Source organism: Vespula pensylvanica, chromosome 3 (assembly GCF_014466175.1).
Source record: "Vespula pensylvanica isolate Volc-1 chromosome 3, ASM1446617v1, whole genome shotgun sequence".
Taxonomy (NCBI): domain Eukaryota; kingdom Metazoa; phylum Arthropoda; class Insecta; order Hymenoptera; family Vespidae; genus Vespula; species Vespula pensylvanica.
The window spans coordinates 7,199,726-7,214,389 of NC_057687.1; the positions used below are offsets into that span (position 1 = coordinate 7,199,726).

Consider the following 14,664-nt stretch of genomic DNA (forward strand, 5'->3'; position numbering starts at 1 on the left):
AAGAAACAAACAAAGAAAGAACGAGAACGAAACTACCGCGTTTCTTATCTACGAATACTGCTCTCTCTCTCTCTTTTTTCTTTCTCTCTTCCCCTTCTCTCGCGCTCGTTCTTTCGTTTCTTTCTTTCTCACTCTCTCGCACATCGGTCGTACCACGCTTTCTTCGTTCTCTCTTTCATACGTATCGCATTGAATTATTTTGTAATGTTTTTTTACATATATTTACAATTAGCACATATACATCGTACTTTTATCTATCTTTGTTTGCTTTTATACTTGATTTGTTACTTTCTTTCTTTTTATCTTTTTTTTTCTTTTTTTTATATTGTCACCATTGGGAATAAAACTTGTCATCAACAACTTTCAAGCATTCGTTCTCGTGATACGATCGATGTAAGTTTATCGACTACGTGCTAGCTTGCCGACCGTGGATCTTTTTTATTATTTATGTAAAAATATTTCTGTAAAGGTGTTTCTCGTTTAAAATTATTCGTTTGCAATTTTGGTAAGTTAATTTAAGAAGTTTTTTTTCTTCTCTTGCTTTTTTTTTAATCGATTAAAGTTCGTACGATTTTAGATGGTTTATTTGGTCGCGTCACGCACAAGTTACTTACACAAATCTGTTTCTCTTTTTTCTGTTTTTTTTTTTTTTTTTTTTTTTTAATTTAATTTAATTTTTTAATTTTCTGTTTTTCCCTTTTTCTTTTTCTTTTTTACTTCGGCATACATTTTTCAACTTCCTTGATGATCTTTTCAATTTTTTTGTCGCATTCACTTGCCAATTTACTGTCTATTTCGTGAACCTATTCGTATTTTGATTTAGGAAGTATACGTTAATAATTAATTAATAACATATAACGAATTTTTCTTACCTTCTTCGTGAAAGTATCTTTCAAACGTTTATCTTCGAATTGAAATTTTTCACCTGCCTCTAAATTTTTAAAGACTTTCAATCTTAATGGTCCAAGTTTCTTCTGAAATTTAGCTATATCACCTCCAGCCTCTTTTTCTATCTGTTGTATCGCTTCGTGTATTTTTCTTTCCTCGCCGCCGAATTTGTCAACTTTTTTTGTAAATTTTTGTATTTCGGAATATGCCGATTCGTATTCCTTCCTTATTTTCGATGAAAATTCTTCTTTAAGCTACGTATTTTATATAATCGTTAATATATACATTTATTTATAAACGATTATCTTATTTATGAACGAACTCGAAATAGTCAAACATTTTCTTGCGGCTGTCACTTATTAGGGTCAACATTTTTTAAACATTTTTAATTAGTATTTTAAAGGAATGATCAATATTTATCAAAAAATTTTATTATGTAATATGTGTTTAGTATTACATTGATTAATACAAAAACTTTTAATTATAATATTTGCGAATATATATAATAATTTGTTAGCATTTATAATAAAATAAAAAACAAATTCTGAAATTTAATTATATCTATACTGACCTTTAATATCACTTACTGATATTTCATTATAAATACTGATAAAAATATTCATATATATGAATATATATATATATATATATATATATATATATATATATATATATATATATATATGTATATATATACCGAGAATATATTTTATAAAATATTAGATACTATTAATTAACGAAATACTAACCAAATAAATAAAAATGTTTCTATATCAGATTAATTACCTTCTCTATCTTTGCCAAGGTAGTATTTTTACATTCCTGGCTAATATTCGGAATTTTACCCAAAGCTGCGTTAACCTGAGCAGTTCCTTTATCAATCCAAACTTTGACTTTTTGATTAAGTTTTTCATCGGTATAATCCATCAGAAATGTATCTTCACTATGAACATTATCGCTAACCTTAGCTAATATTTCTCCACTCCAATGAAGAATGCGATCGCGTTCTTCCTTTAATCCTGCCATCGTCGTTGGCATTTCACCCATTACTTGACCCATCTTTTAAATTTTTTTATTTCTTTCTTTTATATATATATTTTTTTTCTTTACTGAATTTTCTTACTTTGAATTTGTCACGTATTTTCTTTACTTTTTAATTTTGTTTTTACTTTTAAGCCAAACTAAACGAAAAATTGTTTTATACCAAAAAGTTTTTTATAGTGTACGGGGAAAATGTGTGGTGACAATTTTGTTTTGTCGTTGTCATGCAATCGGCGTTGTTTCTTTTTTTTGTTTCACATTATTTTGTTTTTCTCTTTTTTTTTGTTCTTCGTTAGTACAAAATTATTTATACAATTTCGCTCGATGTGTTTGCTATTTTCGAATCTTCAGAAATCGACATATATACCTGTTATTTCGAATTTTATACGATCTTTCAATAGTTTTGCTAATATTACGAATTCATTTGCAGAAAATTATTTGCATAGTTTTAAGACAATTCGAACGATTAAATTGATAAGATATTAATAAATATATGCTTTGATTTATTGTATTATATCATTTTATTATTTTTTTTTGCAAAAGACACGACATATATTCAATATTTGACTAACGTCGTTGCAAAGTGGCGCCACGTAGCGGTAATGCGTAGTCATTATTTTTAAGCGGGATGTAATGTTTAAATGTCGATCGATCGTTTCGTTGATACAAGAAGGATGTGCAACAACCGAATAATTTGTTAGATGGTATACATTTTTGATTAATGTAAATACAATATTGGTCGAGTGACCACATGTTTAGCATAGATTATTAATTAACGAATGTAACAAATGTGAAAAAAAAACAACGCTCTGATAATGAATTCATCTTTATATTTCTACAAAAAAAAAAAAAAAAAAAAAAAAAAAAAAAAAAAAGAAATAAAAACTATTCAACGAGTTTTTCATTCTTTAAAGCAGGAAATCATAAGACATTTTTCGATTTGTATTTTTTATAAAACAATTTATTTCCACCAGTTCTTCGTCCATAAAAAATCAATCGACGCTAAATAACCTCGTAAGATTATACAGCGATAATATAAACTGCAATTTATTGATTAGTCATTGCAAGTATTTATATTTGAATAATGAAAATAGTTTGATTGCGTAACTTATATCTAGAGTAACATTTTTATTATATAAGTATTATTAAATTTATATTATATTATATTATATTATATTATATTATGTTCTGTTATATTATATTACATGATATGTTATATGATATGATATGATATAATATTATATTATATTATATTATACATTTTGATATTTAATTATATATACATATATATGATAAATATTTCATTATTTAATATTTTATAATATAATAAATTATGAACAAACAGTATAATAATGGTATATGTACAACAACGTGCGATATGATAAACGATATAACTGCTTTTTGTCTCCACTTTGGTTTTTTTGTCTTTTTTTTCACGTCCATTCAAGCAGAACGCATAAATACGTCTTGGACAATGGCGATGGCCAGGGTACATGCGTAGCTCCGACAAAAGGAACATACTTTACGTAGCGTCCGTGAAGATTACATTGAACATGGATCCTGCCTTGTCAAACGGTGTTGGAAAAGGAACTGGGACGGATGTCCGGCTGTCTGGAAAGTCCATGGTATTCAAACGAAGCCACGAACCATACGCCATCATAGGAGGTGTCGATTCGAAGCAACATAATCTCCGTTTGAGCTAACCAATAATCGGCTTATTGATTTTGATTCGTACTGTTAAGTCCTCCCCACTGTTGTTTAACGAATTAAAATACTTAAGGTATACGGTATATATATATATATATATATATATATATATATATATATTATCTACTAATGATAAATATGATATATTATATTGTGCTTGAAAATTGTTACACTAATCGTTATATTGTATAGTAATACGATTATGACGTAATAGTAGGTTAACGTGAAATCGTTAAATGTCCGTTAGTTATATACACAGTAAACTTTGATCTACATGTATCGTAAAGCAACATATATTATTTTATATAATATATATATATATATTTATATGTATAATTAAGGATTTATAAATGTAATATAATTGAATATTCAGATTGTACTTGATAATTGTTGTATTATATAGTCATGTGATTATGACGTAATGTGAGATTATATGTGAGATCGTTAAATGTCCGTTAGTTATATGCACAGTAAACTTTGATCCACATGTATCGTGAAGTAACATATATATATATATATATATGTATGTATGTATGTATATATATATTGACACTATATATTATTAAATATTTGTAAATTTGATATAAATGAATATTTACCATGCATGATAATTGTTAAAGACATTGTTAAAAATTGCATAATCATGTGATTATTACGTAATGCAAGACTATATATGAGATTATCAATGGCCGTTCATTATATACATAGTAAGTTCTTGTGCAAAACCAGAAAATAAAATATATACATATATATATATATATATATGTATATGTATATATATCGGTAGTATACGTTAATTATTAAGTATTAATAAAGATGATTGAACATTTACATTGTGCATTAAACATAAAAATTGTTACATTGTTTAGTCATTTGATTATGATATAATATAAGATTATACTAATGTGAAATAGTTAAATATCTACTTGTTATATATATATATATATATATATATATATATATATATATATATATATATATAGTAAACTCTCGTACATCACGTTTGTAGCACGGAATCAAATCTGACTTTCAATTCGACAAATGAAAGCATCGTCGCGTATATCCTTTATCGCAAAAAAATCGAGCAACATTTCATAGTAGAAAGGTTAGCTATCATATATGTATGTGTGTATCATATCGTATATGTATGTGTGTATGCAGAAAAAGAGGTTTGGTATCGTCGTTCGTTGACAATTAAAAATCGCTCGTTATCGTGAAACTATTTTTACTTTCTATGTAAAATCATTGACAGTCAGAGATCGCCAATTTTTCATTCGCCCATGCCAATTCGGATTAAAAGTTTCAGATGGAAGAAACGAGAACGCGATGATTTAAAGTGGCGGGAAATAACAAAGTCCCTTTTTAAAATTGTTATTTCCAATCGGATTAATATTCGAGTCGTTTATTTATTTAGTTATTATTTAGATTTATTTTGTTTATTTTTTTTTCGTTTTTTAATACCATACATCCTTTTGCAAATCTTTGAAATCCTTTTAATATTTTTCAGTTAAGCGGAGTTTAAATCCAGAAAAATAATTGGAGGAAGAGACAATTTGTATGGAATTCGTGACAATTCCAGTAGTGTGAAGGATCCCTTAACGAGGACGGCCCTGACCGCTAGCGTTATCCTATTCGATGCTTCATTGACTTTCATCCTAACTTGCGTGATGCGTGTTTCGCACACGTGACATACAGTTTGCATGGATACGTGACATACGAGGTGCACGTAAACGAAGCTGCTGCTGCTGCTGCTGCTGCTGTGCTGCTACTGCTGTTGGTGGTGGTGGTGTTGGAGGTGGTGGTTCTGGGCCGGTTATACAGAACGTGTTACTTCATGGTGACACGTAACACGGCTAGATTGCCGCTATATTTCATTTTTCCATAAATGTCGAATGAACGATCCGAAACACGTATAAGTTTCACGATAAAACGTAAGTTTTTTAACATTTTCTTTTCTCATATCTTATGACGTATGTATTCGTGCGCGTATGTGTTATTTTATTAATACATACGCAATTATAAAATTTAATGTACCTTTGGTGTACCTCGAATTAAGAAAAAAAAAAAAAAGACAAAAAGAAAGATTTAATATATAATACCTTTAACGTATCACAAATTTTAACGATACTATTCGTTACAATCATTACAATATATAGAAATAATAGATGAATAATTAATATATACATTTTGAAAGAAACAAGATGGGACATGATCAAAGAATATAAAGAAGTCTTATTCTACAATCCTTACTTAGTTTATTTAGAATTGAAAGAAAACAAAGAAAGATGAGTAAGGGATAATGCAACAAAGGAATTCTTTATTATACTTCATATTGTTTCTATATTATTGCATTATACATTATCGTATAACTTAAGACGATATTGAGCATAAGACGGTATTATCATGGCATATATAGATATATTCAACAAGTATTAAACATACGTATTATATACCTACATACATACATTTACACGTATATACATACATACACCTAGAAGAGATGTACGTTGTAGTTGTAAACGGAAAGAGACGAGCGGGCGCAAGGTTCTACTAGCTTTATGGTATCGTTCGAGCGACAAATTGAACTAAAAATAACCCTTTGCGCAGTGGTGGTACTTGACTATTCGTGCGTGCGAAGGTAGCCTCGCCAAGTACGGAATATACACCTCGCTTGGGTGCCCCTTTGAAGCTGACGGTTTGCGGTAGCCGCCTTGCCGGTTACGTGTGCGCGTCTGCACTACGTCGTGACCTACCTTTCATACGCCTATACTATTTTGCGTGAGAAAGAGAGAGAGAGAGAGAGAGAGAGAGAGAGAGAGAGAGAGAGAGAGAGAGAGAGAGAGAGAGAGAGAGAGAGAGAGAGTGATAGAAAGAAAGAAAAAGAGATCGCTTGCTATTCGTGCTTCTATACATATTGTTTTTTCTCCTTTTCTCTCTCTCTCTCTCTCTCTCTCTCTCTCTCTTTCTGTCTCTTTCTCTTCTTCTTTTCTTTTTTCTTTTTTTTGAACGACCATAACCACACTGCTATTCTCAACTGAATATATTTTTAGTATCTACCTTAAGCGTAGATATTGTCTTTTCTCGTGTATTTATCAAAATAATTACGAGGAATGGGGATTTAGAAGGAATGAAAAATCTTTCACATTTTTAAAAAAATTTTTTCTTTTTCTTTTTTTTTTTTTTCTTTTCGACTGAGCAATAAGCTGAATTCTCCTCAGATATTGTTACTAGGTACGGAGATTAGGTATATCGTTTTGTTATACGAATTATTTGGAAAATTTTTTATTCGTACATAGATGTTTATTTTTTCCTTTTTTTGTTAATTTGTTAATTGTATTGTTATTACAGATGTACGTCGTAATAGAAAATTTGGATAATAATCATTTTAATGTATTATCAAAGTAAGTTTTCTTCTATGTCAGCAATAACATTCAAAGGACTTTACATAGCTAACTGTCGATCGATAACATTGGTAAAGGAGACAATTTCCCGTTAGTTTGGTTATAGATTTGATTATGGTGATGACGTTCGTTCAATATCCGTTCGGTATCTTCCAGCTGGTAGATCAAAACCGAAAAAGGGGATGGAAAGAGAGTGAATTGACGGTATGCCTAACGAACACGGGCCAACTAACACGAAAAGAGAGACGTTACTTCCGGTCCTGTTTGCCGAACCAACCAGAAAGAATTAACTGGATAGTGCATGTATCGGGCCGTGCATCAAAGGCATCGGAAAACTTAAACGATCGCTTCGATTCGGCTTCAGATCTAGTCATCCGTTTATATTTATCGATCGTTTTTTATCGTTTCCATATAATATTCGCGATAACACGCAAATGCCATACTTTCAACATTTTTTTTCCATGAGATTATTACATAAAACTATAGATAATTCATTTTCTAGCAATGACTACGAAATGAATAATATTCTACGTTGTTATTGATCTTTGGTAATAACTCAAAGATTACATTTAATATATGAAGAAACAAAAATTATTGCGACGTTAAACCTTTCGTTATTAACGATTATTACAGTCAATCGTTATCGCGTGCACGTGGCGTATCCCATCGGTGACTTTAGTCAACCGTTAAAAATTTTCCATTGATTCAGAGAATTTTATTAGTTCAATAAAAATTAAATAAGAAACCGATAATTTACATAACGCGACAAATGTCACGTTTTGTCAGGGAATAAAGTCCGTGACAACTTTTTATATAATTTAATATTTTGTTTGGATTTAAGATGAAAAAATGTTCCGTACGGTTACCTTTTTTTTTATTTTTTTATTTCATCTTTTTTTTACGAACCGTTGAATATGTTTCTATCATAAAAGAAATATAGGTTGATCTTGAAACGAACGAATAAATAGAAAAACGATAAACGCCATAATATTTGCTTCTTGAAATTATATTATAACTATTTAAAATAATATATAATATATATATATATAAAATAATATATAATACATATATATATGTACACACACACACACACACACACAGCGCGCGCGCGTACATAAAGTGAAAAAATAAAAATCTAAAAATTTCCAAATCGCGTTACGTCGAAATTGTTATTTAATTATCGCGTTATACAAGGTACCTATACTTAAGTATATGATTCTGACGAAGTTACACGTTACAGAGATATAAAATACAATATCAGTTCTCATTGAAATGCAAGCGAATTTCCTGCTTCTGCTTATATTCTTAATTACAATCTTAATTACATATTCGCGTATTTAAACACATGAAATGATAATATAACGCTATAATATTGTTTTAGGTAGTCGTCCGTCCAGTTTTCAGATTGAAAACTTTGAACAAGGAATCAAGTGTTAGAACAAAGAAAGATTCATCAGTGTTAGATCAAGAGGAACCGAAGATTCCTTTAGTCGGAAATTTTCAAGTTTTAAGTTAGCAAGCAAATGTGCTGACCGAATTCGACGAATAATTTGGATGTGAAAGGATCACGTTGAACATTTGTATCTCTCTCTTCCTCTCTCTTTCTCTCTCTCTCTCTCCCCTCCTCTTTCTTGGAGTGTCGAGAGAAGCGATTTATTTAATTAAGCGACAGATTCTGTATCGTTCGGCAAGCGTAGTCGGTTTGAAACGGAAGGAGAGCTTCGAAACGCAGAGGAGGGCAACAACGCAGCAACCAAACACTTGTGGCTTTTAAGCTTGTGGCGAACCGGTGCTCCTGATTCAATTACCTTTGAAATCCTTTGTCGTCGGACATTAAAGCCGGAGCTAATCCTGGGAGCACGTTGGAAACTCCGAATGGCTTCTCCTCCTTCTCCTTCTCCTTCTCGTCCTCCTCCTTCATTCTCTCTCTCTTTCTCTCTCTTTTTCTTTCTCTTTCTCTCTCTCTTTCTATTTCTATTTCTTTCAGTTTCGTTTTTTTTTCATTGATTAGAAAACATTCCTGAGTTAAGCCGTAACGGGAAATTTTATGGGGTGTTAACTGTAATCTATGAACAAAGATGGCTACTCTCATTTTATTTATAGCACACTCATTATCTTTTAATTTGTTCCTTTTTATTTTTATTTTATATTCCTTTACCGTTTATATGGAAAACGAGATACAAATATTTGAAGACAATACGTTCGACATGCTAATTAATAGCGATATCTTGTTCTCTTCGATAGAGGAATAAAGGATGGATAGATTTCTACTATAGAAAAGAGAGAGATAGAGAGGAGCTGAAGGATCGAAAAGGAACGATTCTTCAATCGTTGAGCTTTCACACTCATTCGAGCGTAAATTTTCTAGTTTCGTATGGTCGAACGTTATCGATCATATGATCGGTAAGTGCAGGAAAATTGGAAATCTCTTTTTAAAATGATTCTTTTTTCTCTCTCTCTTTTTTGTTTTTTCTTTTTTGGATAAAAAACCTTGCTGAAAGTTTACACATCTTTTAGAATTTCTTTAAGGAAATTTAACTTAACTTAAAATGGATCGTATCTGTTCTCACTTTCTTGTTATACATTTTTTTTTTCGTTTAAATTATCGTTATGAGAAGTATTACTTTCGACATTAGAAAGCGTTATTCCGATCATGGGCAATTTTCAGTGCAAACGAAACATATAAAAGTTATTAAAACAATGTTTGAATCACTTAGCTTTATGGCTTATTCAAAAAGCCGAGGAGTTCAATGTATATTTATTCTATCTCTTTCACTTTCAGAGGAGAGAATTTTCTAGTTTTGAAATCACAAACGAGTACATAACGAGATCATCCATGAGTTTTTATTTTTATATATATATATATATATTTCTTCACATATATATATGTGATGCACATATGAAAGGATCAAAATTAAAAATATATAAGTGGAGGGTTGATTTTTTAATTATTAAAAGTACAATAGATAAATTGGGAAAGGAATAAATATGAAAATGAAAGTCGAAAGATTATTAAGCATTGATTTTTTAATTTTTCTTTTTTCCTTTTCTTTTCTTTTTTTTCTTTTTACGCATACACACATATACATATATTTAGATATACGTATACATGCATGGATGTTTGATAGAAAGAGAAAGAGAAAGAAAGAGAAAGCTCGTTGATTATTTTTTTACCCTTGCCAATTATTTTCTATGCCTGAAAGAGGGAGTATATTTCGAAAGTGGAACGATAGAGGCTTATCGATAGGATGAACGTCATAAAGCGATGCATCCTAGAACATCGAAGGTCAACGAGAGAAATCTGGAGCACTTAGATACTTATCTGTTGAGAGAGGAATCATTTCTATCCTTTTGGACAACATTTTCTACATTGATCTCTCTAGATATTATTGATAATAACAAAATTACAGAATGTACAAATAAAACGTATAAATCTACAACATTGTACAAAATGTACAAATAAAATGTACAACTAACAATATGTATAAATAATAAAATCAACGCAAGTTACGTACTCTATATTTTTTGATAAGTATTTTTCTTAATCAAAGATAAATATTTTTCCAAATAAATGATCAGTATATATGAATATTTTGATCGGTCTAAATAATTAACTGTTAAGTTTTCATCATTTATATTTGCGTCATTGATATTTTATTATACGACTATTCGTTTTAAATACTTACTGAATGTTTTAAAATACTGACCTAATGAATGACAATCCATAAGTTAACATTGAAATATTGAATATTTGTTAGATCCATTTAAACTCTTTTAAATTAATAAACGTTGTTAATCAATACTATTGCATGCAAAAATTAATGCGTTTCACACCTGTCATATTTGCAATTGAATCGTTATTGTTATATTACAATCGAAATCGTTAAAAAATTTAGAAAAATTATTAATACAAAAATTAAGGACAAACACTATATAATAAAATAAACAATATTATAATAACGACTTACATACAATTTTATATTATAAAAATTAAAAATAAATTGCCTGTATGTAGTATCGAAACAATATAATATACTCTTGACTTATCGACAACATCTTAACAATTAATTTTTTTCAAACTTTATTGAATATTTCACATTTATACATACATACATACATACATACACACACACACATATATGTATGTATGTATATATCAACCATTATAATATTTTATTTAATATATTATTTACAGGAAAACGATAAGTCTCGCGTGAAAAAGCTTTGTATTTTAGCGTCGAAACTTTGGCTTGATAAGAAGCAAAGAAGCTTAGGAGAGTAGTAGTGTACGAGGTAAAGAAAGAAAGAGAGAGAGAAAGAGAGAGAGAGAGAGAGAGAGAGAGAGAGAGAGAGAGAAGGGATCGAAGGTAAAAGTATTTTCAAGATCGAACGTTTTGCCGTACGTTCTCCTTCCAATGTAGGACTATAAATCGTCCCGATCCTGTCTTACCCTCTTCCTTTCTCCCACCCTTCTTTTCTCTCTCTCTCTCTCTCTTTACTAGTTCGTTTTACGAAGCGCATACGTCGTGGCATTCGTCGAACGTCTTGCCGCTCGATCGAGTATCGTCGTTCTCGAGACGGATGGAAAACGGAGGGTCTCCGATTCCAAAGCGAGAAGCTATCCGTGAAGATTCCATGCGAGTCTCCATGAGTCGATCGTTGACCCTCTCTCTCTCCCTTGTTCCTTCTGTCTTTCTCTCTCTCTCTCTCTCTCACGATCGTCTGGGAATCCAGAGTAAGAGACGGAAGGGTAACGTCGTTCGAAGAATGGATTTGAAACACGCGCTTGAGAGTATATACTGAAGGAAAGAAAAAAATGTCGATGTTCTTCTTTTCTCACTAGCAACCAGCCACCATTTTGTCTTCCCTTTCATCAAGAACCAAACTCTTCTCTAACTATTTTCTCTATCTAACTTTCTTCTTTTTTCTTTTTTTTTCTTAACCTCAGCCTATTTCTCTCTCTCTCTCTCTCTCTCTCTCCTTCTCTCTCCTTCTCTCTCTCTCTCTTTCTTTCTCTCTGTCTCTCTCTCCAACTCTGTCCGTTCAAATCCTCTACTCGAAAGAGTGCGGAGAGAAAAGGAACAGCAGTCACGGTTATTTTCGAATCGGCCGGCCCGATACGTGGAAGCCATTGTTCGTACGCGGTCCTAGTTTGGCAATGATCCTCGGTGTCAGCCGGTCTAATAAAAGCCAGGTCGGGCTTGCGAACGATTACCGATCGGACTACTCTCGTGATTCATCTACGAATGTTACGGTAGTAGTAGTAATAGTACTAGTAGTAGTAGTTGCAGCAGCAGCAGCAGCAGCAGCAGCAGCAGCAGCATCGACCCGATGTCATTCTACATGAATATAGAGAACCTTTTCTTGACTTATGGATTGTACGTGCGTTCGAAGGATCAGACTAGGAAGATTCATTCTAGGTAGAATCCCTCGATGCTCGTATGAAGATATAGAAGTCGTTACGCACGTAGAGATTTTTATTACCCCTTTCTGTCTTACTGAAATTTTTTGACAAAAACAAAGAAGGAAAAGAAGACGACAGGATTATAAGAATTGTATCATAGAGTTTAGGTCAAATGTTTCCAATAAAAAGAATTCGTAGCAAAAGTTTGTGATTTTACGATTTAAAGAAAAATATTGACCTACAAAGTCTGGAAAAAGAGTAATTGATTATTAACGTCATCGGTAAGACGATGGCTCACTTTATATTAATATAAATATATGATAGTATTACAATTAATGTAATAATAATACTGCTTTTCTTTTTTAAAGTCATCATTTTCAAAACGATGTTTTTTTTTCTTTTTTTTTTGTAAAAAAACTAGAAAAACTGAAAACAGCAGATATAACTATCTTTATATCGAACGTGCAAATGTTGTATATTCATGCTAAAATTCCGAAGAAGATAGTAATATTTTGAATAATTTTGTGAGAATAGTTATATTACAGTCACGTCATCGAACGATGACCGACCTACCGTTTGAACTCCGTTTGTATTCCAATAGAGATGGCAAGAGATAAGAATTTTTATGGGCGGTGAAAGGAAAGTATTACCCCCTCTGATCGAAGTAGGATCAGGCAAACACCGCTATCGTTCGTTCGCTCACATGACGATAGCTCGGTGCTTTTCGTGCGGCTCTTGAGAAACGACCGCCCGATGGCTAGATGCCAAGCAGACACAATCCATACTATAAATACTGGCACGCACCACTGTCCCATCCTGGCGTACCGTCCCGTTACTCCATTCCGATCTGCCAGGCTACGTCGCTCCTGAAATTTTTCGAAACGTGTTGAAACGTTTACCACGTTTCATGTTTCGATTGAATCACTTTAATTTCTTTTCTTAAGATAATAGCATTCGTTGTTTCTCAACTCGTTGATCTTGTCGTTTCTAATTTTTGTATGTTTATATTTTTGTATTTCTTTATTTCTTTTTCTCTCCCTTTTGTCATCCATCGCCCGACAAAAAATTAAACAGGACGACAGAGAGTTATTCTCGCAAGTAAAATGTGAAATATATAAATGTGTATGTATTTTATTTTTTCTAGATATTTTACGTACGATTTCTTTTTCTTTTTTCTTTATTTTTATACTACCAACGTGGTCTTCTTTACGTTCATACGCATACATAAAATTTAGTGAGTTTCAGTTACCGAGACAAGATAAACATTTTTAATATACAAGAATATGGTGTATCGTAATAACGTGAAAATGAATGTAAGGTAAAGTAAAATTATTTCAAAGTTATTTATTAATATATCATGCGCTTTTGGATGTTAAAAATCATGTAATTTACGTGTAACGTTCTCATACGTGTTTAGGAGTTTGTTTATGAAAAATAACAAGACGCATGGACGTAGTAGATTTTGGATGAAAAGAAAATCTAAAGGGATGGACCAGACTGTGAGACGAGAACGAACAGAGAGAAGAAGGAACGCTTATTGGACGTTATTAAATATAATGCCGCAAGGCATGTCCCCCTTCGAAGAAACTTTTCCGATAACTTCGTAATTCCCTAAAAGGATCCTCGTTCGAAGACTTTTAAGATGTTCCTCTCTACTCTTCGCGATATTTCCCATCGACTACGACCCGTTGCCCTTTCGAAGGGACTTCTCGTTCTCCGGAACAACGGGCTATTATGGGTTCTTTTTATCGACGTCAAATTCCATTGACTTTTCACCCACAAAAGAATGCTCATCACGATCACTTTTACCGATTGAACATATTCGACTGACCCTCAAGATTTTCAAATATTAATAAAATCTTTCTCTAGTTCTAGAAGAACGCGAACTTATTTTATACACGTTTTAAACGAGTGACATGTTTTTTTTTTTTTTTTACTTTTTCTCTATTTCCCTCTAAATTTTTAAGACAGCTTTAATAATTGAAAGAAAACTTTTGAAACTAAGATTTGAAACGATTTACATGGTTCTACCAGCGATCCCTCAGGTGTTTAGAGCTTTCCAGTATACTGCGGAGAAAGTTAGGATGTTACCGGTGCGGTTATTTCATTACGAAGATACGGACGTGGACTGTTGACATGGTATGGTACAGGTCCTGGTAAACGAGACATCCGTATTCATGATCGACGAGATAGGATGAGCGTGATGTAATCGTGCAAATTCTT

The 14,664-nt window shown here is 31.7% G+C and overlaps 1 protein-coding gene and 2 long non-coding RNA genes across 3 annotated transcripts; 2 read left to right on the forward strand and 1 right to left on the reverse strand.

Moving 5' to 3' along the window:
• Nucleotides 1–306: 306 nt before the first annotated feature.
• On the forward strand, nt 307–9,295 carry LOC122627985. Its single transcript, XR_006326956.1, has 4 exons — nt 307–505; nt 5,144–5,567; nt 6,137–6,138; nt 8,419–9,295. It is a non-coding gene; the product is annotated as an uncharacterized LOC122627985 (long non-coding RNA).
• On the reverse strand, nt 567–2,152 carry LOC122627983. Its single transcript, XM_043809730.1, has 3 exons — nt 1,675–2,152; nt 873–1,142; nt 567–803 (listed from the first exon to the last, which is right to left on the reverse strand). Exons 1-3 carry the CDS (start codon nt 1,945–1,947, stop codon nt 714–716), a joined length of 633 nt encoding a protein of 210 aa, XP_043665665.1. The 5' UTR covers nt 1,948–2,152; the 3' UTR covers nt 567–713.
• Nucleotides 9,296–12,873: 3,578 nt separating the features above from the next.
• Nucleotides 12,874–14,360, forward strand: LOC122627988. Its single transcript, XR_006326960.1, has 3 exons — nt 12,874–13,563; nt 13,677–13,759; nt 13,859–14,360. It is a non-coding gene; the product is annotated as an uncharacterized LOC122627988 (long non-coding RNA).
• The last annotated feature ends 304 nt before the right edge of the window (nt 14,361–14,664 follow it).